Here is a 26785-nt window from a genome sequence, read left to right as displayed (position 1 = left end):
GAAGCCTGGGAACAAACCAGCACTCAGTGGGTCTGAGTGGGTGGTCTCATTCGTGGTTTTATAGTCTACACATCTCTTCAACACATCAAGGTACATTGGCATGTATCACAAATATGGAAAATGTCAACAAAACACGATGTGCTCAGCTAATCACACGCCCCTGTCAGCCAGAAATGCTTCCCCGCTGTGGAAACAGCGGAACGACTAACCGCGGAAAACCTGACATTAGACAAAAACAAACTTGCAAATTCCTTAAGCGATCAACCACAAAATGTCTGCGGGCTATTTAGGGTTTCAGAGCTCGGATTTATGGTAGGATAAAGTCTGGCAAATGACAACACAATTAAATTGAAAGAGGTGTGTGTTGGGATTTTAATGTACAGCCATCTCTCAGGTTAAGAGAAGTGGAAATATCCACAGGGACGACATAAAAAAAATTCCCTGTTGATATCAGAGAAGAAAGGGAAGATTGGTTTGAGATGATAGACAGGCGGCAGATTGTTGAACCAGGGTCGCGTCTAAAGGTTTCAGGACACCGACCCTCGAGGACTGGATTTGAGGACCAACGCTTGTTGTTTTATTACTTGATCTTACTATTTAAGCGTTTTTCCCCCCCTTTGAGTTAGTTAATGCATTCTCTTGCGTATTGGATTTATTTCCTCAGATTAGTGTTCTTTCTGTGTATGTTAGTATCAGCTTTTTGGTCCAACTTCAACACCACCAAACATGACAAATACCAAGTCTGAACAGACAATAGTTAAAACCTTGAACCAGATGAGCGTCATTAGCAGAGAACCTAACCAGAAAACTGAGGCCTAGTGGGCTTTCTTTGAAATTTCTTGGATTAGCATTGCTAAATGTAGCGGTAAGTTGCTACAAAAAGAGAAGACAGCGACTGGATAACTTGTGCCTCACTGCACATGGGCTCCAAGGCCAAGAATAGTCATGCCTCCTGAAAACCAAAATGCAGAAAGCAATCAGAGATTCTGGATCAGGGAAAAAACACAAAGTGTATTCCTGCACAAAGAGCTTAGCGTGGTGTCCTTAGAACTCGGGACATGGAAGGCGGCGTCGCGCAATCTCTGTTGATTTCGTATCGAACTTCAGTGATGAAGTTCAGCGATGAAGTTCGATCCCTCTTGGCAAGCAACAGACACAATTCGCGCAGGTGAAATTTTGAGCTCGTACACGTGCACGTGCACGCAAGGACTAGCAACGAACACAAGAAAGTTGAAAGATGTTCGTCTTTTGTTGCTTGCATCCGTCGCTCCCTGTGTGTCGAGCCCAGTACTCTGAGCTGGAAGCGGTTGATGCAACTAATCGATGACTGAACATGGTTTAAAATAAACATTTTTTTAAAAACTTGTTTATGGCTGCACAGTTGACAGATAAAGGTTTTGTTTATGCCGTGTTCTTGTGTAACAATGTTTAGGTTGTACAATCCCAATGCTTTATGTGTATCAGTGCAATGGGGAAATAGCGCCCCCTCTCTGTGTGGCTGGTTATATGTTGCTGGTCTCTGCACTCAGTGCCAGACTGTGAAAGCTGTATGAGAGGTGACTAGCATTCTTCAGCACACAGTAGAAAAGTGTTAGCAACACATTAAACACAATTTTTATTAACTTAGATAAATAGAGTGTAATTAATATTGACTAGACGTGTGCCTGGTACCAATTTCTGTACTTTTAGTTTCTTTAATTCTATAAACCACTCTATGCGCTAAGGTTAAAAGCTAACACAGCGCTCTGTTGCACTGTGCTGAGTGAAGCTGAGCCGCTTGCACTGATTCGAACCCTGATATGTTCTCATTCAGATACATAATTTATTATTGTATTCTTCATTGCACATTAAAAATATGATTTTTTTTTAAATATATGTAATTACAGCCAGTCTGTGAAAGCTGCACAAGAGTGTGCTGACTGAAGCTTAGCTGAGCCGCTTGCACTGCTCTCATTCAGGAAATAAACTGCCTGATCACCCATCAGGTGATCAGGCAGTTTAGGCTGCCCTGACCAAACATCTCGGTAACACAAGACCGAGTCGAGGGGCCTGGTACGATGGAGTGAAGCAGAAGCCGGTTACACTTGCATCCCTCTCTCTTTCTAATGCCGCCCTAGGTAAGTGCCTATATGTCCTATATCGAAAACCGCCAATTGGTTTAATACAGACACACTGTTGGGGAAACAACACATACGGAGCTGTTTCTGCCGTAACAGCTTGAGTCGTTTAGACGTTGCTTCATCCTTCCAGTTCTTCCAGAGTTAAACTGAAACTGCTTCGTAGCACCTAAAGCCTCCTAACCTCCTCTTACATGTGTTATTGTCCGTATGTCAGGATTCTACTTCATGGTTCAACACATGACATCACATGTGTTTGAATATCGCCACATCCTAGGCTTGTATAACCGAATGAAAACGATCTGATTGGTCGTCGTGCATTCCCAGTATTCCCATAGTGAGGTGACTCATCATGGGAAATTCCTTATCTAATTAGAAGACGGACCACCTACATGCAGCTAGGAAGACAGTGATTCTGATGGGAAACAACGTCATTTCATACAGAGTGGACTGGTTTAAGAGAAAACAAAGAAAATCCACAGTTTTAATGAAGGAATGAGACGAACTATGAAGCATAATTTTAAGGGTTTTGAAAAAGAAGACCATGTCAGTTTCATAGAACCTCTTTTGTATCTGCTAAGGTTTATTTTATTTTACCACTTGTCCTAAAATATACTGATATCAGTTTACTGTCACTTTTTAGCAGGAATTTTCACGGACCCAGCTAGTGCAATTTTGTTTTGTTTCTTGGACTCAAGAAAGTAAAATGGAAAAACTGTGATTCTTTTAATGTTTTTGTTTTTATCAAAAAAAAAAAAATTCTCAGGTCATAGTTTATGCAAATCTAAGCCACATCTGCCTTATTAGTATTGACTCTTTTTTTTTGATGAAAAACATTAAGAATGAATTTATATGAAATGTTTTCCCTGCTAATTTCCAGCATTCCTCAAACCATACATCCCTTCACTGCAGCAACACAAAGTCTTACAAAAAGTATTTTTTTTGTCTATTTTCTTGTGCAAATATCTAAGTACGTACGCCTGAAATAAGGCAAGGCAAGGCAAGGCAAGTTTATTTATATAGCACTTTAAAACAGTACCACTGACCAAAGTGCTGTACAATCACAAAATTAAACAAATAAAAACAAAATTAAAACACATCAAAACCAACAATGCAGTGACGTAAAACACTCTATATAATACATAAACATACCCAGATAAATACAGAAAAGCAGCATCTCAAACCGAATCAAAGGCCAACCGAAAAAGGTAAGTCTTAAGAGCAGATTTAAAAATTGCTAAAGACAAAGTTAACTGAAAAATAACTTTTCAGCGTGTGTTAAGTCATTAATTCCTTAATATTGCTGAAAAACTACTGCTTCCACTGGCAGATAAACTGACTATGATAAATGAAATTATCTGCCAGTGGAACTAGAACGTTTTCATCAATATTAAAGACTCATTGACTTTAAACAAGCTCCTGTATCTCGCTGAAATGTCACTTGTATGTTGGTTTTGTCTTATTTCAAGTGTACTAAAACATTTTGCAGTAGAAACCAGTCCAAAGAAATACTTTTATAACATTTTGTGTTTGATATGCAGAGGCCCACACGACACACTGATTGCAGTAATTCTGAGAGAGCGTTCGGTAACACAGTAGCTCAGCCTGTTGCCATAACAGGCCGATCATCTCCACAACAGAGAAGAGTGCGGAGTGTCAGACTGGACATGGTTTGACATTTTGCTCCCTCTCACTGATGATATATGTGCTTTGCCCTGGAGCTGCATCACCAGCTGTGTGCTTCTGAATGCGAGACGTTCGCTTTCCACTGGTCTGTGAGACGACGCCGTTGTTGTCACATGGGCGTGCGCGCACAAAGGCGGCTTAATAGAGATTAAAAGAAAGCATGTGTTCCCGTCTTCTTTGATACTTTATTTGTGACATATTTATGCATGTCACGGTGGCTGTGGGGCTAAGTGCGATCCACATCAGTGGGAAAACTTGTGACTCTGTGACCAAGGTTTAACTACTGCACCCACAGGCCCCTGCAACCCTATTGGTTCCCCTGGGAAAAATATGTTGAAATAAAAACGTTTTACAAGATCATAGCTGTACTCTATGCAGTGGTATTCCTTTAAAATACTGATAAAAATTTGAGTAACTGAAGCACTTTACTGGCTGGCTGGCTGGTTGTCCTTTATGTTCTGGCGACAGGCGATCCACTAGCATGTGCACCTTGTCTGCACCTTAAGTGGGCATAATCAATGGATGGATGATTATATACTATATTTACTCTTACACTTAGACTCACACAACTTGGATGCTAATTTGGAGTTTGTTTTGAAGACGGCTGGAACTGACGGGAAAGACACGAGGCAAGAAGACACAAAAACAGAGTTGAGTGAGGCATACTAACATCAAATCAACACTTTCTTGTAAAATGTCCAGACACATGACAGCATTGATCTTTGTGTTTTCTAAGATCCCAACCACCTGACAAATCAAATGACTGGCTGTCTTTCCCTCGTGTTGTTAAGTAAGCATAGTAGAGCAGGAATGACTCTATTATGTAATGCCCATTCTATGTTTATTTTCTGCTGGATAGTTAGTTTTGATACAAAATTACCACCCAAACTAAAGATTTTAGCACAAATATTTAAGTGAAATGCAAAACTCAATCTAAATTAACCTACTTTTAGTGATATTTATTTTCCTGAACAGAGGACTTCTGTTGACCATTAAACTATAAACCTGAATTGTTATTATTATTTGTTCCCCCTTTTTCTATATCAAACACATAATGCATTTTATTAAAGAGAACCACTCAATAACAGACATTGTTTAAGCATGAAACATTATCTTAAGTATAATAAGTAGTACATAACATAACATTGTTTATTTCTCAAATTTTATTCTACAGTATGGCTTTCTGATGCACAATTTCCAGCTGCCTTTTAAAAAAGTTAAACCTTCACAATAAAAAGCCCATAACTGTCGATCGACGCTTATCTAAGCGCCTGTCAGCTCAACATCGCCATCTGGCGTTTATAAGAAGAAGCGCTGGATTCTTTTTTAAAGTGTAAAACTTCATCCATTCGGCAATGATTCATAATGTTTGCGTCCCTCAACAAAGAAAAAAAGAATCATTGCTTCAAATTCAAAAATACTTTATTAATCCCAAAGGGAGCTATTATTAATTATTATTGTTATTATTATCTTTTGTTTTGTTAAGCGATTCGCTATGAATATATGACATAAATTAAATGTTTTCACGGAAGTCAACTATACAAGCGAAATCCATTTGAAGAGAAACACTTTAATAAATCAGGTGACGGTCTTCACATCTGTTTTGACCTCAATGTAATCAATAATTGTACTAATACTACGACAGTTACGTTTAAACCTTTCCTAACAACAATGTATTTATAATAAAACTCGGTGGGCTTTTTTTTTAAAAAAAAAAAAACTACATTTAGTTCAATTTAATTTTAAAATATCTAATTTTGAAAGGCAATTTCCGTTTCAACCTACCACGCATGCGCTCTCCTGCTAACCAACAGCGGTAGTGACGACAAAAATGGCGTGCTCCGCTAGCCGGCTGACAGCACGCTTGCTGCGAGCTTCTGTTTCGCCTTTCTCCGGGCGCCTCCTCGTTGCCCCAAGCAGACATGGAAAGGCTCTCCACCCGGCAGCCTTGCGCCCTCACCGGGGACGGATAGCGGTCGGCTTGAGCTCCTGGGCTCCCCGTAGCGTGGTGACATTGAGGGCTCTGTCAGGTGAGAGGAGTTACCTAACTCCAAACAGAATAGTGAGTGAGAGAGACTGACAGCACAGCAGCGCGTCTTCTGTGGTTCATGAAGCCCGCAGGCTGCTGTGACATCCAGCTGTTTTGGGTCTAAAAAGCTAAGTAGCGTTCAGCTGCTTTTGTAAGGTTAGCTAACCTTTGGTGTGGGGATGATGCAACAACTGTTGCAAAAGTTTTGGAGATAGAAAAAAACAAAAACTAAAGGGTCTATTCCTGGGGGGCTCGTCTAATTCTTCTGGGGTGTTACAAAGAGGATTATAAACGCGCTGTTGCTTAATTTATCATCAAAATCTGTGCAGGGATGTATACAAAAGATCCTCCAGGATATTGGAGAGCATGTTGCTATGACATTGTGTCTGGAAATATCACTTGTTTGCATGAAACCATTTGCTGTGGCAGAATAGAAATGCATATAACGAGCAGGAACAAGAAGAAAAGCAGCTGTAGAAGTGCCTAAATTATTGTATAATTTATGGTCAGTAACATTTCTGCCCTACATTTCAAGGTTTCCCCCAGGAAACATGCTAGTCCTGGTGGTTGGGCCGCCCAGCACTCATTCATCCAGCGGCCTGCCATGTTTATGAGTTAAAAATGTTGAAAATATCACTTGATAATTATGTGTTTTTGGAAGATTGGAAGAACACCAACTATAAAGTCTTTAAAAATGCAAACATTGAAAAAAAAACAAAACAACCATAAATAAATAAGCAGTGCTAAGCCGGGTGGGGGCACAAGTAAAGCCTGGTGACCCGCCAGGCTTATAATACACTGAGGGAAACCCTGCATTTAAGTGAATTAAATTCACTTATATATAAGGACTTAATCTAAAGTTCTGTTAAATGGTTATTGTTTGATTCTGTTCTTGGGAGCCGCCGTGACACCTTTGTGGATTTGTGTTTAAAGTATAGATGGACTATGTTTTAGTCAGTGTGCAGAATGACACACATTTCCATCAGCTTTATAATGTTTAATCCTCTTTTTTCCTTTTCCCTACAGGAGTGAAATGCCCCCATGGCGTCACCTGCCACTCCTTCCACTCCAGCTGCAGACTCCCAAACAAACAGGACTTCTATGAGACCTTGGGTGTCGCTCGCACTGCTTCACAGAAAGAGATCAAGAAGGCTTACTATCAGGTCCAGGACACATTCACATGTTTCTTCAACCCAGAACTGACTTTTATTCCTAATCTAAACGCATTTAAATGTTTTTTTTGTGTGTGTGTGTTCCCTTTGTCCAGTTGGCTAAAAAGTACCATCCAGACACAAACCCAGATGACCCGGAGGCAAAAGAGAAGTTTGCAAAGCTGGCTGAAGCCTATGAGGTACAAAACTGTTTGTTTTTCTTTAGTCCTGTGACTTAGAAGTGTTGGTGAGTTAGTTTGGAAATTCAGTAATTCAACATGGATCTGTCAGTATTGTGGTTCAGCTCAGCTGGCTGATTTGTTTTCTGTAGGTGCTGAGCGATGAGGTGAAGAGGAAACAGTACGATACGTACGGAGCTGCGGCCTTCGACCCGAACCGAACTGGAGCGGGCCAGCAGCAGTACTACCGAGCGGGGGGGGCCACCATAGACCCCGAAGAGCTCTTTAGGAAGATTTTTGGAGAGTTTACGGGGGGCATGGGCTTTGGAGACTTCAGCAACATGTTCGACCAGCGGCCTGAGGTAATACTGGATTTATCGAGCTCATTTTAACTTATCTCTGATAAATTAAAATAAGATAAAAATGTATAAATTAAGATACATTTGAAATGATCTTTGATGAATTAAAATGTACTTTTAATTTTAATTTATTTTTGATAAATTAAAACGCTTCATTGCGACAGGCTTACCTCTAGGGAAGCCATTTTGTTTTTGGAGGTACTCACTGTGCTGCTGAGAAATTAGCAGCTGATAGTTCTGGGACAAAACTGGTTGGGATACAAAACTTTTGATAATTTCACTGTTTTCAAATTAATGTTTTTGTGTATTTATTTATTTATTTTTTTGCTTAAGGACAAGCTTAGTTTTATTGCACCTGTAACACATTCTCCAATACATGGGAGATTTAAATTGTTTTTTATTTCTTCGTTGTTTTTTTTTGAAAGAAGAGGCATTTTTATTGCAACCCTACTGTCTAATACAGACATATGAGGAAAATGGGAGATTGTTGTAAAACACAAACAGTATTTGTTTCAGATTTAAAGGAGCAGCATTGTGCAAAATCGACTGTTTTGAGCTTTACTATACGTTATATTATTCCCTCATCAAAAACATACCTGGATTCTTTTAGGCATCTTTTAGAAATCCTTTAATCTCCCATGGCAACCAGTCAGCTGTGCAAAACACCTGTGTGGACCTAACTCTGTCTTAAAGAACGAAGTTCCTCCTCGGAGCTGCAGTTTTTGAGCTTCTGTCTCATTGAGCAGCCCTTCTCCTGCTGAACTCCTCCAGACTAGCCAGCAGCAGTTAGCAGACACCTGGTGGAGCTGTGCATCTGCTGAGCTCATTATAGGAGCTACTTCTCAGAGCAGCGCTGGTAAAAATATTGTTAGAGAGTTTATGGAGGAGCCATGTTCCTGATGGTGGAGTTTCAGAAAGAGCCGGAGTTTCTTAAAGAGACAGAGGCCTAGTGTTAAAGCGATAAATCAGGAAGTAAAGTTTCTTCTAAGTCACATTTGATATATGCAGCTTTAATATAGCAACTGAAGGCAACATAGTTACTTGATAATGCTGTAGAATAACTGGAAAACCCATAATACTGCCCCTTTAAGTCACGCTACAGCTTTTGCTAAAATATGTAAATGACCAGATACCATCAAAACCCTTCCAGGACAGCTGAACTTTAAGTATTTTAACAAAAAATATTTTTAGTTTGAGTTCAAAGATGTATGCTAATTAACTTGTGAGTTTTACAATGACTTCTTTTAAGACCCACTGTCCCAACTCAAACTTGGAAATCCTTTTTTGAAACACGTTTTGAAACATTGATTCATGTACTTGAAGCATGCACTTTACATTGAATAACGTCCATCACGTACCGCTTTCCTCCGCAGTATGTGATGGACCTCACGTTTTCCGAGGCAGCGAAGGGGGCGAGCAAGCAGTTGAGCGTGAACCTCGACGAGGACTGCCCTCGATGTGGCGGCAGGGGCAACGAGCCGGGCACCCGGGTGTCTCAGTGCGGCTACTGCAGCGGCTCCGGAGTGGTTCGTTTCACACCCGTTCTCTCTCCGCCTCCTCGGATCGGATCCGCAACGAGGAATTCATTCTTTACACACGCAGTCAGAGTCTTTCCATCCGTCTCCCTCCCCACAGGAGTCGGTCAACACTGGACCCTTCATGATGCGCAGCACGTGTCGAAGGTGCGGCGGGAAGGGGACCATCATCATCACGCCATGCGCGCTGTGTCGGGGGTCGGGCCAAACCAAGAGGAAACAGAGCGTGACGGTGCCGGTGCCGGCAGGTGGGTTCTCACATTCTGAAGAGGGATAAGTATAAAAATCTGCAGCTGCTGCTTCTAAAGTTGGTTGTATGCAAAATCTTGACTGCTGTTGAACTTGTCTTGTCTTTAATATCGAAGTCCTTAAACTTGAACAGATTGTATTTGGGGGTTTTTTTTATTGCAGGTGTGGAAAATGGCCAGACAGTGTGCTTGGCTGTTGGGTCAAAAGAAATCCTTATTACATTTAGAGTAAGTATTGAAAGCTGAAATGCAGTAAAGCAATGTTATAAGTTCATATTGTTTAAATAGCCTATTTATTTGCTTTAAGCAATCCCTCCAGTTTTTTGGGGGGTAATTCCCAATCATAAAAACTTTTTTGCGTAATTTCGAGTTGTTGTGTTTTTTTTTGCGTAATTTCGAGTTTGCTACAAATATTCTGCAAAAATAGACAAAAACGTTGGCTTTAAGTGACTAACTCCCACCTGCAGGTGGCAGTATTTCTGATTTCTACTACACTGCTGCTTCTGCTTTAAGTGACATCAAGTTATTGTCTGTGATTGATATGGCGAGTAACAAAAAGTCATGTTTATCGTCATACATAAGCGCAAATATTGCAAACTTCCATGCAAATATTTCTAAAGTAGCGCCACAAAATCAGTTATTTATTTTTTTTAAGGCAAAAAATTACAGAAACAATTGCAAAATCTCGATGGGATAATTTATGAGTATTTAAACTCATCAGACAATCCAGGATTTGTAAACCAACCTGTCTAGATTGTTTTTTGGGGGGTTTTCACATATTTTATTCTCTTTTGTCAGATTTGTGTCTTAAAGAAGCTCAACTTACCTTCAGTGTTCAAAATATTCAACTTAGTTTGAACATAAATAAATAAGGGTGAATTCATAATAAATAATCTTTGCAAACAAATGAGCAAACAGCTACTGAAAACTAATAAACCTATGTTGCTAACTCAACATAGGTATCATGTTGAGTTAGCAAAAATGTATATTATTAAATTTTACTGTTGAACAATTATGATTTTCAGGACTTATTTTATTTTTGGATATGCCTTATCTTTTTCTCTTGATCTGGTTTCATTGAGCAGCAGACACTTAGTACCCAATAAATCTTAGTCACAAACATTAAGTACTAACTCTATATTTAAAGATAAATGAACAAGAACAATCAATGCAAACGATATTGCGTATCAAAATCAAGCCGCAAGTGGTAAATTTGATCTCTGTTTGGATGTTTTGTGGATTTGAAACTTCCAGGTCCAGAAAAGCTCGGTATTTAGACGGAATGGAGTCGACATCCACTCTGACGCTTTCATCTCCATAGCCCAGGCCGTCCTGGGAGGAACAGCCACAACACCGGGCCTGCATGACACCATCAGTATAGCAGTGAGTAACCCACAGAGCTGGATCTCAACTATTTGTTAAAAATGTAACAAACAAAAAAAAGAAAATTGGGGGTTAACCGATTTATAGACGCTAATTTCCTTGATTTTGGGAGTCCAGTGATCGGCCGATACTTTCATCTTTTCTACCTCAGCAAATGTCTAAAAATCAGCCACAGGTTTGACTGACACATCGGCCCACCAGGTCATGTCTACACGTTTGCAGTTAACAACAGTCACCCCATTGTTGCCAACTCGGCGACTGTCTCGCTACATTTAGTGACATTTCAGACCAAATTGGTATCGGCCAAAATCGGAATCAGCAGGTCAGGCTTTTTAAAGATCGGTGATCGGCCAGAAAACTACAATCACTGCACTGCTATAAAAAAAATGAAATAAAGAAAAAAAGCAGAAGTTATGATTTACATTCATGACTTCATTTGTAGTTGAATTGCTTGGTGTTGTCTATTTAATCACACAAACTGCTGCTTTGTGTCCTCAGATCCCTTCTGGCTGTCAGGCTGATCAGGTGATCCGCTTACAGGGCAAAGGCATTCGGAGGATGAACAGCTACAGTTATGGAGATCATTACGTTCACATCAAGATTAAAGTACCAACGTAAGACCCACACTTTTACGTCTCGATTGAAACCTAAATCTGCTTGGATATAAATACACATGGAACTAACTGTTCGTTATTTGCTTCATGTTTAATCACATGTTCCTTAGGTTCAGTTATTTATTTATTTATTGTTTTGAGGAAATGAAAACAGCTGAAGTATTTCGTCACTATTGTCTGAACATTTGAATAAATGGATTCAAATGTTCAAATGTTAGTGTTCGAAGACGTCCCGATGTGAATTTGTTGTCTCCCACAGGAAGTTATCTCGACGGCAGCGGTCTTTGTTGCTAAGCTACGCAGAGGAGGAGACGGATGTTCAGGGGTCGGTCAACGGTGTCAGCCCTTCAGCAGGTCTGGAAGACTGTTCCGATCTGTTGTAGATAAAGCTCCATGATGCCAGCGAAAACCCAAAATTAGGTTTAGGCGACGAATAAGATGATTCAAGCATCCAAAATGGCAAATAGGAAACACCTGGGGTTAAATAAGCAACTGGGTTTTAAGTGGTAGGTGTTTGAATGACTTGACAGAGCAGCTAACAATAACATGATGCCTCTGTCGGCTGATTTTCCCCATTCAAATGAAAAACATTGATGCAACTGGACAAAAAGTTAGTCTTTTCAGCTTTTTCCCGATGAAACTTTCTTCCCTGTTGAAATTTTTCTTTGTAACTTTGGATATCAGTGACTAGAAGGTGACGACTTGTAATTCCAGCACTTATATTTTCCAAAACACATCTGTTTTGTTGAGCTTTTTATTAAAACTATACAGCCCAAAAGTTGCACCTACTAACATTCAAACCGCAGTGTCTGCTTGCAGCCCAAAGGAGGCGCTGCCATTTCGGAGAGGAAAATCACGTAATGTTGAATCCTGACTGGAAAATTTAGAAAAGTATGTGTAAAGACAGCTTGTATGTTGGAGATTACTTTTTATCTTAAAGAAAAGGACATCATTTCTTGTTTTGTTTTGTTTGAGCATATTTTGTAGTAACCAATAAGGTACGACAATGAACAAACTTTAAAATTACCTTGTCAGTTTTTATTTTTTGTTCCATATTATTTCCTACCAGAGGAAATCCTCACTACTATAATTCCACATAACTTTAAAATAGCGTGTTAGGGTCATTGTAAATGGGAAAATAAAACAGAAGTATATTTCTACCAAAATGTAGACATTAACTCAGAAATTTTGAGATTAAAAACTATAAAATGTCTGGGTTTGAATGGTCGAGAATTTGCTTAAAAATCACAGAAATTTTCTATGAAGTAAAATTAGAAAATTTGAGTTTGAATGGTCGAAAATTTGCTTGAAATCTCTACATTTTTTCCTTGCAAATTTTTCACTTTTGAAATTCAGAAATTTCCATGTTTTCTGAGATTAATCTCAACATTTTTGGCAAAAATTTATTTTTCCCTTTTATTTTTCTACAATGATGACCCTAGAATGCCAGAATGTAATTTAGATCTGTCATTTTGGCCACTACTGTTTTCTCACGTAATAAAATGCCTTCTTTGTCCAGGAGGGGGCAGCAGCGCCTCAGACTCCAGCACAAAGTCGACATCATCTGAGGAGGAAACGCAGGACAAACAGAAGGAGGAAGGAGGCTTCTTTTCCAAGCTAAAGAAAATGTTTAGCTAACACTCAGCTGCAGGTCAGCTACTTAAACTCCCAACCATTCTCCTGACACATGATGGATGTGACGAGTGTTATTTTAACTAACATTAGCGATACAGACTCAAGTATAATGCGCTTTATTCTTCTACTCTGAATTCTAATTTTGCAGATACCATGAAGGAAGAAAACAAACCTACTTCTACTGGCTGGACCTCCATGTCACTTCTGGGGAGATTAAGCAAAGGAAAAGCTAGCTCATGCTCACGGCGTTTGTTGCCGTAGACACACATGCTGGTATATATTTAAAGCCGAGGTTGGAGAACCAGCAGGGTTCACCCACACACCCACTACCCCTTCACTACAGGCAGAGGGTGGCTGAGGAACTCAAGATATGCTGAAACAAAGCAGACAGCAGACTGTTGTCTGATTCAGTGAATCAGTGAATCAGTCAGTGATTCAACAGTCAGTGAATCACTGACTTATTCAGTGAATCAGTCGGTGATGAAACGTCTATAAACTGTTTCATAGATGGAAACAGTTTATTACAACCAGATAAAACTCAACGAGCAAAGAAGGCAATAACTGATGGAAGCTGGATAAGAATAAACCATGTAAATGGATTCCAATGAGCATTAAGTTTTCATTTATTTTACGGCACTTCTGTGAAATACTGGTTTTAATAAAAAAAATAAAAAAAACGTTGCTAAAGGGTTAATAGAGGAGCCATGTTGTGACAACTTCCTGAAGGCGGAGTTTCAGAAAAAGCAGGAGCTTCTTAAAGACACAGAGGCCCAATTTCAAGGTACTAGATTATGAAGTCAAAGTTCTTTTTAGTCATATTTGATAAATGCAGCATTTTTATAACAGTTACTTGATTGTGCTATGAAATGATACTATGTGGCTGGAAAACGTGATACTAACCCTCTAAACTGAAAGGGTGAAAATAACACTGCACAGGACTTTATACCATGCATAGTAAAAGCAATATGAAACAAATGGTAATACACAAGGACAAGATGTCAAATTATAACTTTTATTAGGAACTGAGATGTCCTGAGGATTAATGAAGTAGTCCAGATGAAGGTTTTACAGGAATGTTGAACTTAAGGGCACACATCATTGGCTATTTAGATCAGTGTTTGCACAAATACCACTTAAAACAAAACAATTTTTTAGCTTTACTTGTGTCTATATTTAAATTCCAGTTGCATTTGATGGATAGCTGTTCATATAGATCCAATCCTAGATTAAAGTGATTTTCCTGATCACCTCTGCTGTGCTGCAGTTTTTCTCAGCGCCTTGTCTGTTAACGCAGTCAGGAAGCGGAAGCTGTAGTGGAACTGCAGCACGTCACACACTTTGGACCAGAAGTGTCCCGTGAGACTCTGGAAGACCCAGTACCGGGCGAGCCAGTGATCCAGCAGCTTCAGCACCACGAACCCTGCACAGGACAGCCCAGCTAGCAGGAGGTAGCCCGCTGTGCGGCTGTCTCCGCGCGCCACCTGCACGCGGACTCCTCTGTACAACGCCTGCGCGACGTGACAGCCCAACGCCACCTCAAAGCCGCGCTGGTGCGCGAGCGCCAAGCCGTAGCTGGCGACGGAGCACAGCTCGAGCGCCGCCGCGTGCGACGCGCGCCACTTCCCCGGCGCGCGCTCTATGAAATCGATCCACACGGGGACCCACGCGAAGATGGGCAAGGTGAGCCACTGGTCCAGCACCGCGGGAGCGCGCCGCATCGTCGCCAGGCGCGTCCACTGGACTGGTGCGTAGAAAACGGCCATGAGGGCGAAGACTTGTCGCAAGTAGCGGCTTTGCTCCGTTTCCGCAACGCCGCTGCGCCAGAGCAGCCAGTACAGTCCCATGAAGATGTACGCCACGTTAACCAAACAGTTGAACGGCATTACAAACAACGCAGGCATGTTTTCAGCCGCTCTTTCTGCGTAATGTTCGTAAGTCAGGTCCACTTCAACTTCACCGAACAGGTTCGTGTTCACCAAAGCAGCGCAGAATGTGAGTGGTACCGTCACGTGAAGCAGAGCCGACCTCATTCTGCTTGTAGACACGTAGTTATAACCGGCTGGAAAGAAAGTGGACACACACCGAAGTGGCGAGCATTTTGGGTCTAAAGTCTGAGCGTTGTTTATTTCCGGGTTTCAAAAGCACGTGTTTTGAGTTGAGGTCTTACATTGGTCGCTTTTTCTCTCGTGCTGCCAGGCCCCCCTTTTCTCCACCTCTGTCATTTTTGTCGAGTCTGCAAAAATAAATGTAGTCATATTGTTTTCAGTCTCTCGTTTATACTTGAGAAAACAATGTGTAGTAATCGTCAGTGATAATAATCGTCATATGGACGTTTTTATTTATGCAAGAACTTTTCAAAAACTGAATGCTAAGTCGGATATAAAAATAAGCATCTGGAAATGTATAAAAAGTAAAACATAGTAAAGAAAACTAAACACAAACCATTTTTACGAGTCAAAAGGAAAAACCTACATGTTGAGTCTAATTTAAGATGTTCAGAAATAGCCAAAGATTTGAATACAAACACACACAATAAAACATAAATGCGTATTTGTTTAATATATTTTGTATAAAATCAAAGATGTTCCTTCATACCCTAAAAGGTTTATAATAAATTGAGAGTTAGGATAGACATAACATTATGACCATCTGCCTAATAACAGTGTTTTCACCTCCTGTTTGCTGACAAACTCATCAAGCCATGAATTCCGCAAGGTCGGCCAAAAATAAAAATAATTTTAAAAAGTGTAGCATTAAAACTTGACAACAGGTGGCAGCATTTAGTCAGCGATCACTCGTCTTTATTCATCCCCACAACACTGACCAGAATGCTGACAGAAGCTCAAGCTCTCTGTTGGATGTGTTTAACCACAGACCGCAAACTTTTGGCCACGATTTAAGCTGTACAAAAACATTTAGGCAAAGTGAATTTATTTATGCAAATAGGACTGGAAGTAAAGCAGGAAGAAGATATGTGTGCACACAGATTACACCGATGGGTTTTATTATGGACAGTTCAAACTTTCACCCTCTTTTTGTGTTTTTTAAAACATGACCTATTGTGACCTCAAATTGAAATTCTAGAAATATGTTGTATCTCTTAGGTTTTTGAGCTTGTGTAAATAAAATATATTTATTCCGCCTGCATAGAACATCCAGTACTTATGAGCAGGTTCTGAGCAAGACCAGCATAATGGAACAAAAGGCGACTTTTTATCATAAAAAAAAAAAAGAAGGAAAAAAAAAACCTACAAAAAAGGTTTGCACATTGCTGCAACAGTTTGACGCTGTGGGTCAGTGTATGCACTGTAGTGCTACAATAGGTCAAGCGTCACACATTAACCTAATCCAGGCCTCTTTTCCGCAATTTGTTTGAAACAGTCACTAAAAACAATGAACTTCAAACTGTCTGTTTCTGGAAGCATCTAAGCCTTTATGGAGCGAGTTATGCACAGCTGCAAAAAATAAACATAGCAATGAACTGATGTGTTGTTCATATCTGATAGATATATGAGAGTACCCACGCATGACTTGCTGCAAGAAACGCTGCTCTTGCAATTGATACGTTGTTGGCAAGCTGGTGTTAATCATAATTAGGTTTCACTTTGCTCTTTTTCTAAATCGGAGCAGGTTATTTTTCCCCAATCGGCATCCCAAATCTTGTCGTCTAGTCAAAGTCCCCCACCCAATGAGCTTAAACAGACACACATGTGGGAGAGCCGAGCAGCCAAAGTGTCAAAAGCTAAGACACTGGAAAACGTTTGAGTCATGCTCTCTGAAGCGAAGAGTCAGACGTTACATCAGTTCTTTGTAAGTTCGCAGTCAAAAGTGGAAACAAAAATCCAACTGAAGCTGAAGAAAAAAATAATAATATTGTGGATTCACAGTTTGTGTAGTGCAGCTTAAGCATCTTTCTATCTTTATAAGGTCTTCAAAATGGTGCAGCCTACCAGATTTCCCAGTTATTATGACGTCATAACCATAATTTACTCTTGTTCATGGTTGGCAATATTCCATAATGAATGGCTTGCTATATGCTGTGGTATTTTCTCTAACTCCTTTCTCTGTTTGCATTGGGAAAAATCCCTGCTTTATTTTAATCACTATTATTTCCCCTCTGAACCCAGGTTTTAAAAAATTAAAAGAACCGAGATTAAACATATCATGAGCACAAAAACCTCATGATGTTGAAATATAGAAATATTTTCAAGTAACTGTTTCATTCCCTGAAAGTTTAGAAACAGATGTTCAGCTTTGTAAAAAGTATTGTAAAAAACTTGTCAGTTATCACCAACTGGGTTGACTTAGAAAGGATGCGGTTCATATTTGTCAGAAATGATTTGCTGTGGATCATCATTGTTGTGCCTCAAAACAATAATTTCAACTAAACCATAGAATTACTGCAAATGTTACAACCAAATGTTTCTCAGGACATTCATTCAGCATCGTATGTAAAGGCAGCTTTATTTTTGCATGTTTTCACACTACACATCAAATACTGCATATACTATTGAGTATTTATGTCTCTTATTGGGCAGGTAATAGGCTGTAGTTTGGTCCTCAGGTCTGAATTTTAAAGGGAAAAATTGTCAGAAGAGGCAGGTCAGGTCAATGGCTGTGCTTCCATTACAAATGTGCGCAAACCTATATTTGTCTATATTCTGCTAATGTCAAAAAAACACTATTTTGTAATTGTGTTGTTTCTACCAAATACGAAATGAAATGAAAATCAAGCATGAATAAGCTCGTTCATGGGACCAGTCATTAAAAAACAAGGCAGTGATGGATGTGGACGGTTAGACGAGACACATTCATATCTCAGTGTTCATCCTGTATCAGCCTGAATTATTTACCTTCCTCTATCTGCCCATTTCCTGTCTGAGTGGTGTGGATGGAGGCCGACTACGTAGAACCACAGGAAAACAAAGGTGTGGCTAAAGCCGATGTTGGCTACTATTAGCGTTTTGGCAAATGAGAACGGGTTTCAGAACAGCTAATAGCATTAGCTGTTGGCAAACGCGCTATTAATAGCTTGTAGGCTAATAACATACTAGATAACAAGAACATAAGTCCAACTTCTGCTAGCATTCCCAATAATTGTATTGTTCTTTTCATGGAGTTATTATAATAAAGGTGCATACCAGAGTCCTAATGGACTTTTTGTTGTTGTTTTTTCGGATCAAGAATAATGCCGGTTCCTATTTTTGTGTGTCCAGTGTTGCGGTCATAAATGACTGATGCAATATTTAGTGAATATCCATTAAAAATCTACTTACCAATGTATTTGGCCAGTTGTTTCATTGGTGTACCACTTTTTATGCCAATATCTGATACGAATGTCAAGAAGAAAGAGAAAAGTGAACAAAATGTATCACAGTTTTATGTTTTCCAAGAACCAAATTGGAGGCTTCAGTTCTCATACTTCGTAGAGCCTCAGCTTTCCCATTTTACCCTCTTATCAATATCCATTTCAGCATTTTTCTGCATTACTCTACTTCTTTCCTTCATTTATTCAAAGTTGTATTTGTTTTATGCAAAATATGTATTCCATTAGCACACAAAAGACTGTAGTGCAGATTTAATATTGTAGTCTTTCATAAGGTAACTTAAATGTTGTGTATCATCATTTCAGCTCCCAGTTTTTAATGAAAACCATCAGCCCTCAGTGAGGAAAAAAGTCCACAACCTTTGTGGACATCCTTGCAAAGATTTCTGCTTTGCAAGGCCAAAAGTTAAGTATTTGCCAAACACATTCACGTCCATATACTTCTGACACTGAAGTAAAGGGAGGGGGGGGAACCAAAGCCTTTGCAAAATCAGAAAGAGGACGATTTTTGTCCAAGACAGGAAGGCTTCACCAGAGTCAATAAAAGCTAATTAAACTGGCCAGAACAAGCAACTTAAAGACCTCATTTAACCTTGTCTTGCAATTAATGCCAAAAGTTAAACAACCTTTCAGCTATACAAACAGAGAAAAGCTCCTGCCTGCCAATCAAGTGTGACTGATGTATGGTTGCTGGGAGTAACTGGGAAACCTAAAATGGCATCATGGGGAGGTCTAATTGATTTTTTTCCCCCTTGAGCCGCACAAGTAAAGGAACCTCACATCTTCTCACGGTTCAATACAAAAGGTTAAACACAAAGTGTGCTGGGTAATTGGACTTGTAGGGTACTCCTGTGCCACTATGCTACTATTGCACGCTCATAGGCAATTATTTTTGAGAATAAGAGTACATAGAAAGAGAAAAGGAACGAGGCCACACTATATAGCCAGCTATTTATGACAGGAAGCTCTGTCTGCATTTATGTTGATGGACGTTTAGTCTGGAGGACCCCCCAGGCTCAATGGCAACATACTCTTAACAACAAGCCTGGTTTACCAGAGCTGCTACATACCTGCTGTTTTTCCTTATAAATGAATTTTGTTTCGCATGGAGTGCATTAAGTCAGGGATTTGTTTGATTTGTTCTCTGTGGGTTCTCGTGTGTTTTAATAAAGACTTTTGAAGGTAATGGGTCTTGGTGTCAACCCTGTAAAAACAAAACATAGGTAGGCGATCAGGGCAGGATTTGGTAGACTGTGGCCCCCTGAGCAACAGACGGTTTTGGCCCCACACAAGTTTCGCTAGCACTTTATTTGAAGGGGTGTGCATGACTGACATGACACTGTCATAAACATGACATAACCCCTGTTATGAACGTGAAGGAGTCTTCGCGAATGTTTATGACTGTTGTCATGAAGTGTCATTCGGTAAATAATGACATGTTTAATGCAAAGTTGGCACATTTAACGGACTTTTAATGTAAGTCATTAAAATGTTCATTATTTTCCAAATAATGGAAAGTGGACACTTTTAATAGACTTTTAACCCAACTTTTAGTGCAACCTTGCATTAATTGTGTCATTATTTACCGAATGACACTTCATGACAGCAGTCATAAACATCCATGAAGACTCCACCGTGTTCATGACAGGGGTTATGTCATGTTTATGGCAGTGTCATGTCAGCCTTATGCAGACCCCCTTCAAATAGTGTTACCCAAGTTTCTTATATTTATACAAGTTACAATTGCAATAAATTAGGTACTTCTAAGTTCGTAGGCTTATAGACTTTGACCAAATGACGGTAGTTCTCAAAGCTACCGTTGTGTCTGTCCTTAGAGTCACTACTGTACACCAAAAACAAATTAGTTTGGAGTTTTTTCAGATCCCTGCAGATATTTTCACTCAGATTCAAGTCTGGACTCTGGCTTGGCCACTTCAGGAGATTCACAGAGTGATAAGGATGGTATTAGCCTGATGACGAGTCATGTCTGGTTTTCTCCAAACAAGATGCCTGGCATTCACACTAAAGAGTTCAAATATTGTCTCATTAGTCAAAGATTGAACTCTTTGTCTTGAATTTTGAAATTTGTTTCTCATGGCCTCACATGGCCAGAGATTAAATTGATAGATTCTTTGTACCAAAAGCTGTAGTTAGTGACGAAACAGAGGTTAGCTTCACACCAGCCCAGTTTAGTCTGCTTTAATCGGACTCTACTTCATTTGCCTATAAAGTTAGACTCGTTTTGGGAGACGTGAATGCACAATCAAACTCTAATAAAGATGAAAAAAGAGAACTCTGTCAGGAGGAATGGACCAGAACTTCAGCAAACTATTGTGAGACATTTTTGGGAGGAAACCAAAAATATTTGACAAAGTCATACAGTTCAAAAGCAGTGCTACCAAATACTGAGGAAATATATATAAACTTCTGATTTTGAAGACGTTCGTAAATAAATCTCTGACATGTTCTTTCTTTCATCATTGTGGCATTTAACAAAAGAAACAATTTTGGTCATCCTAATTAACCTAACCAAGAGACGTTTGGTCTGATTTAACCTTAACTTTAGATTTAGATTTTGTTTTAGAGAAAAAAAAATATCACCATACAAAAACTTCTGGTTTCAAGTGTACCAAAAAATAAGTGTTGGCCTGCGCCAAACTGAAGAGCTAAAATGAGAATATTTTACACAAAAGTAACTTTTCTTTCTAACTAAATATACTTCTTAAGTGAGTTTTCTTTTTGTGCGCGCCCATGTAATCATAGAAAAAACATCCCGGTATTATTGATTTTATTTTATGGTTGTATGGCATCTCATGCATGCAGACAGAGAGTTACCAAAACTCAACTCTGGGTCTCCTATCAAAACACAAAAGTAAACCAGAGCAACATTAATTTTCCTGAGATGCATAAAGGCACCATCCCAGATCCATGTTTTCGTAGAACTTGGGTTTTGCCATTACCTGAGACAAAAAGACCATTAAACCATTCATCTGGGATTTTGAAGGCCTGACCTTTTCGTTGTTATAAAAGGGAACCTTCCGGGTACTAATCTTAAACAACCACTGCCGATGACTCTTATATGTGTGGTTTAGAAATGCAGATGCAAAGGTAAGAATGAGTAATCCAAATCCAATTAGTCTATGATTCACGCCGTAGTTGCAGCTTCCAAAACGCCCAGAATGGAACCTGTAATCACAAGGGATAAATCTGCTCCAAGCAGCAAGCCAACTCTGATATTTATTTTCAGTTCGGTACGTTTTAGTTGCAGGCTTGTGCATGTGGGGGTGTACAAGTGTAAGGCTAAAGGGTAACTTTGATTTGAGCCTGTTTCCCATTTCCCCTCAATCAGGGGAACCTCTCATCCAATTTCACCCTTTCCCTTCCTTCCACCCCCATTTTCAGCTAATTATGGATCCAGATCACTACCACATGCATGTAGGCTGACACTGATGTGTGTGTGTGGGGGGAGGAGGTGTGTGTGGGCGTGTACATGAATGTGTATTTACTCTCATCTCAAGAGGTCAAGGAGATGTTCTTTACCTCTTCAGCTATTAAAAGGTTGACCCCAGCATCAGTATCAGATCACCAGATTGCCAAATGTTTTCCACATGGTCTTTTCATATCTTTCCACATTTCTTCTCCTCCTCCTCTCACCCTGCCACAGAAACACAATGACACTCAAATGAATGACCTCATGACTGGTAATGCTTTCTCAGAGATCCCTCAGATGTATCACACGGACTGATAGGCTGTTTGCTTTCAGCCAAGCTACCAATTGGCCTTCCTGCATAGAGGTTTGAGGTTTCTTTGGCTGACTTATGGGCCTGGAGCGAACAGAATAGGGTATTTGGGGGAAATCAACGCCGGGTGGGTGATTATTGCAGAGGCCAGCGATCTGTTCCAGGAGAAAGAAAGAAGGAGGACCAAAAAGAGCAGAAATGAATTGTAACTCGACCACTGTAATTATGTGGTTTGTCTTTGCATGCAAAACAAATTCTGTTAACAGTTTTGAGCCGCTATAAGTTCTGAAAGCAGCAGATTCTAATAGGGGTTGTCACAATATACATTTCAAACTCGATGCTAAGAAAAATATCGGGTGCCCATTTCAGATGCCAAAGAAGCATTAAATGGCACATCATTATTTATGGAGAGCAAAAAATATAGCAATATGGCAATATTTTAATGTCCATTACTAGGGCTAAACCAATAAGCTGCGTAGAATTCAGCCCTCATTCAGAAAAATATATCATTTAAGAATATGTTTCTCCTTTTTGCCAAAACAATAGACAAGACAGCACTTAGTTTCAATGTTAAATAATGTCAATTACTGTACAGTATATTTTTCTTATGTTGTAAATTTGCCCCTTATTGTACAGTCTGTGTTATGATGTCAGTGTGTAAGTTATGCTGCCCCTTGTGACGGTTTTCTGTAGCTTCAACTACCGGACCTTTTTTCAGTGAGAGCACAAATATGCTACACCACAGAGTTCAGTTGTCTGACCGGAACCAACTGTGAGTATGAACAAAGTTTTTTTTTTAATCTTAGTTGTTTTATACAACTCTGTGTTATGTTATAGTATTTTAATGAGGTTATTTTGAGTTATAAAGCCGTGCTAACGATGCTAGTGCTAATCGCGGAGCTAACCGCTAGCACGCGGCTAGTTAGAATGCTAGAAGGCTAGTTTAGCTCATTGTTGAGCTTCGTTTTTGTTGTATTCGTAAATGTGCATTTTATATTATTCCTGTGAAGACTGTTGTAAATAGTATATGTATCTGAAATATAATATTATATATATATTTAGACATATATATATTTAGACATATATACTGTATATTTAGACATATATATGTATATATATGTATATACATATATATACATATCAGAGGTGGGGACTCGAGTCACATGACTTGGACTCGAGTCAGACTCGAGTCGTTAAAATCACGACTTGAGACTTGACTTGAAAAAATGCTCAAAGACTCGGACTTGACTTTGACTTTCATGCCATTGACTTGGGACTTGACTCGACTTGAAGCTGTTTACTTGAAAAGACTTGATATTTTTTACTCAAAGTCTTAAAATTTAAAACACATTATTTATAAAGTGGCGTCATTAATTAATGTCACTCATTCCGTATCAATATGCGCAGACCGTCACTATGGTTTTCCTCTCTCCTTATGTATGTATGTGTACGTAGCTGCAGCACAACCAATCAAATTAACAGGATTTGGACGTTTAAAAAAACGCGGCAAAGCTACAGAGCTCAGGGAACGAAATACGAAATAACCGCTCGAATATGCTTCCGCGAGTAATTTCTTTTGGCTACGTAGGTTATGAACTTTCGAGTAAAAAACGAACTGCAACTTGTAAAACATGCAAGAAGAGAATATCGGATGGAGATGCCACGACGTCCAACTTTGTCCGGCATTTGAAGCTTCACAAAGATCGGTAGGTGGCGCTTTTCTTTTGCTGTAAGATAGTTGACTTTAGCTAACTTTGTGTTAGCATGTGTACTCCGGGTTAAATTGGTGATTATTTACCATAAATCCGGTCCTTCAAATGCCTCCACAAATAATGTGCACCGTGTTAGCTCAGGAAGCCGGTGGATAGTGAGCGGGGCTCCGGAACAGAAAGCAGATTCTGGACCTGAACACAGGGAACAGAGTCTCTCTGTCCCATCATGATGATGAGCCGGGTCTAGTATCATCTAAGGATGGTTGGTGTATTTGAAGACATCTACGTTGGGAAATTATATTGACAATATATTGTTTTGACAGGTCAGAGAAAAGAGGAAAAAACTGCTGTTATGGTTCTTTGTATTGTGCTGTGGAAATGTCAGCATTTTCGTCTTTTTTTATTGAATATCAAGTTTAACAGAACTGGGCAATAAAGTGGTCCAATTTAAAAATGTTTTTTATACTTTGTGTTCAGCTACACATGTTCTATCATTTGAGATAAATACATATTTTAAAACGAACAAATGGTCTATTATTTGAATTTTTTGTATAATTGCAAATTATAAAAATAAAATAAAAACGACTCGAAATGACTTGAAATTAAAGGTTCCTGACTTGAGACTTGACTAGACTTTTGCCTGTCTTTACTTGAGACTTGACTCTGACTTGAGGACAAAGACTTGAGTCTTACTTGAGACTTGCAACACAGTGACTTGGTCACACCTCTGTTTAGAAATATATACATTTCTGTCATAAAAACAGCCTTGGGAATTTGACATGTGGGCGGCAACTGCACCGTCTACAACTGCAACACTGTAAAAATGTTTTTTGCCCAAACACACATTTCTAAGTAGTATTCGGGCCATGGCATATAAAAGAAAAAAAAAAAAAGAAGCTGTCAAACAGAAGTAAATTTCTGCCAAAAACTCTGAAATTTAAAGAATATTTTGACACATTCATATAAAAAAACATGGATATTTTCTGGTGTTGAAACCCCAGGATTTTGTCTCACTCTCTCAATTTCTGGATCCAGTTTAACGTATTCACAGGATGCAATACCAAATGTGATTTTGAAACAATAAAAAGAGCGAGACTCTTTTTTCCCCCTCATAAATTCCTGAGTTTACAATGTCAGAGAATATTTTGAGTTTTAGTATTGTGGATTTAGACAATAATCACCTAAAACATTTTTATTTTGGTTCAAATTTATTATTGTGTGAGAATAAAGTTTATCAGGTAAAAATTTTAAAAGTTTTTTTTACCTGTTTAATTTTTTTGTGTTCTCTGTAGGTACTAAGTTTTAAATGCAGAACTTTTTAATTCATGGGCAGGGTTCCAGTCTGTCGGGTCTCAAGCTATTGCTCCCAGATATACTTTGTCCTCGTCACTGAATAAATTACCATTTAAATCTTCATTTTATGAATTAAAATGATTAGTTCTTTCATTTTGATTGGCCACTGTGTGATTTATTGATGTCAGACTACAGTGCTAATGCAATTCCCAAGGAAAGGTAGCAAAAATTATGCAGTATGACCTTTAATTGAGTTTGAGACAGATAATATGACTTAGTGGAGATACATTGTGTGTGTCTGTAAGTGACAAATTTTGCTCTGTTTTAACGGAGCTACACGCGGGCATGCATTAGACTCGGTCAGAGCATTTTGTATTTAAATCAGCACACAGAGTGGGACTGATGATGTCTTGCTGGAGGTATTTTTTTTGTTCCCCAACACTCTCTGTGATCTGTAAATGTCCGTCTGTGTGGCGCGTAGACAGGCAGGTGCAGCTCCGTACTACGAGCGACAGATCATGACATGAAAGCTGCCGTCCTGAACAACATGGAGGTCAAATAGCTGAAAAGTAGGAAGACGGGAATGTAGTGGGTTGAGAAAAAAAGGTTAAAAAAATCAATAAATAAATAGAAAATACACCCCCTATTTTTCTATCGGAGTTGGTCTTGTCTTTTGTCTTTGTTTTTTTCCTGTGTGTGTAGACGTGTTTGTTGTGTGCGTGTGTCTTCTTGCCAGTGGGGGCGCTCTCGCGCCGCTGTGGGTCTAGCGAGGAGAACGAGTTTCCTGGCTCTGCGCATGCGCGGCTCAGAATAAACGAGCTCTGCCAGAGTAACATTGTTTCAACTCCCTTCCTCTGTGATCCACAGGTAAGATAGAAGGCCACTCTCATAAGCCATGTAAAATGATCTGTACATATATAAAGATTAATTTCGGAGTCTATTGTATAACTTACATGTATAATTGCAAAGTTTTGTATTGCCGTTGATCTGTGTCGGCGTGTAGCTTGCTTTTTGTTGTTGGAGCCTAGGGGATTTTTAAATTTATTTATATCACTTGATCGGTCAGTATTGTTTGGGTAGCATTATAATATTTTTGTTTCTTATAACAGTGTATTTATTTGTGGTGGGCTTGATCTCTTTTGTGGCCGCTGTAACAGTTACAACTGACAAACGTTAAAAAAACAGTTGTAACTGACAGACGTTAAAAAAACAGTTGTAACTGACAAACGTTAAAAAAACAGTTGTAACTGACAGACGTTATAAAAACAGTTGTAACTGACAAACGTTAAAAAAACAGTTGTAACTGACAAACGTTAAAAAAACAGTTGTAACTGACAAACGTTAAAAAAACAGTTGTAACTGACAAACGTTAAAAAAACAGTTGTAACTGACAGACGTTAAAAAAACAGTTGTAACTGACAGACGTTATAAAAACAGTTGTAACTGACAAACGTTAAAAAAACAGTTGTAACTGACAGACGTTAAAAAAACAGTTGTAACTGACAAACGTTAAAAAAACAGTTGTAACTGACAGACGTTAAAAAAACAGTTGTAACTGACAGACGTTATAAAAACAGTTGTAACTGACAAACGTTAAAAAAACAGTTGTAACTGACAAACGTTAAAAAAACAGTTGTAACTGACAGACGTTAAAAAAACAGTTGTAACTGACAAACGTTAAAAAAACAGTTGTAACTGACAGACGTTAAAAAAACAGTTGTAACTGACAAACGTTAAAAAAACAGTTGTAACTGACAAACGTTAAAAAAACAGTTGTA

General features: G+C 39.1%; 2 protein-coding genes across 2 annotated transcripts; one reads left to right on the top strand and one right to left on the bottom strand.

The window, feature by feature from the left end:
- The first annotated feature begins 5595 nt into the window (after positions 1–5595).
- Positions 5596–13545, top strand: LOC114145333 (dnaJ homolog subfamily A member 3, mitochondrial-like). The gene is made up of 12 exons (XM_028018838.1): positions 5596–5833; positions 6859–6995; positions 7100–7183; positions 7315–7524; positions 8895–9047; positions 9157–9304; positions 9468–9532; positions 10559–10687; positions 11186–11301; positions 11561–11655; positions 12821–12952; positions 13085–13545. Exons 1-11 carry the CDS (start codon positions 5635–5637, stop codon positions 12937–12939), a joined length of 1455 nt encoding a protein of 484 aa, XP_027874639.1. The 5' UTR covers positions 5596–5634; the 3' UTR covers positions 12940–12952; positions 13085–13545.
- Positions 13546–13932: 387 nt separating this feature from the next.
- Positions 13933–15331, bottom strand: tmem187 (transmembrane protein 187). The gene has a single exon (XM_028018839.1). It carries the CDS (start codon positions 14964–14966, stop codon positions 14181–14183), a length of 786 nt encoding a protein of 261 aa, XP_027874640.1. The 5' UTR covers positions 14967–15331; the 3' UTR covers positions 13933–14180.
- Positions 15332–26785: the final 11454 nt, after the last annotated feature.

This window comes from Xiphophorus couchianus, chromosome 5, assembly GCF_001444195.1.
Source record: "Xiphophorus couchianus chromosome 5, X_couchianus-1.0, whole genome shotgun sequence".
NCBI classification, from domain to species: domain Eukaryota; kingdom Metazoa; phylum Chordata; class Actinopteri; order Cyprinodontiformes; family Poeciliidae; genus Xiphophorus; species Xiphophorus couchianus.
Note: the sequence above shows the minus strand (reverse complement) of the source record. Positions and strands in the feature narration are given on the sequence as shown.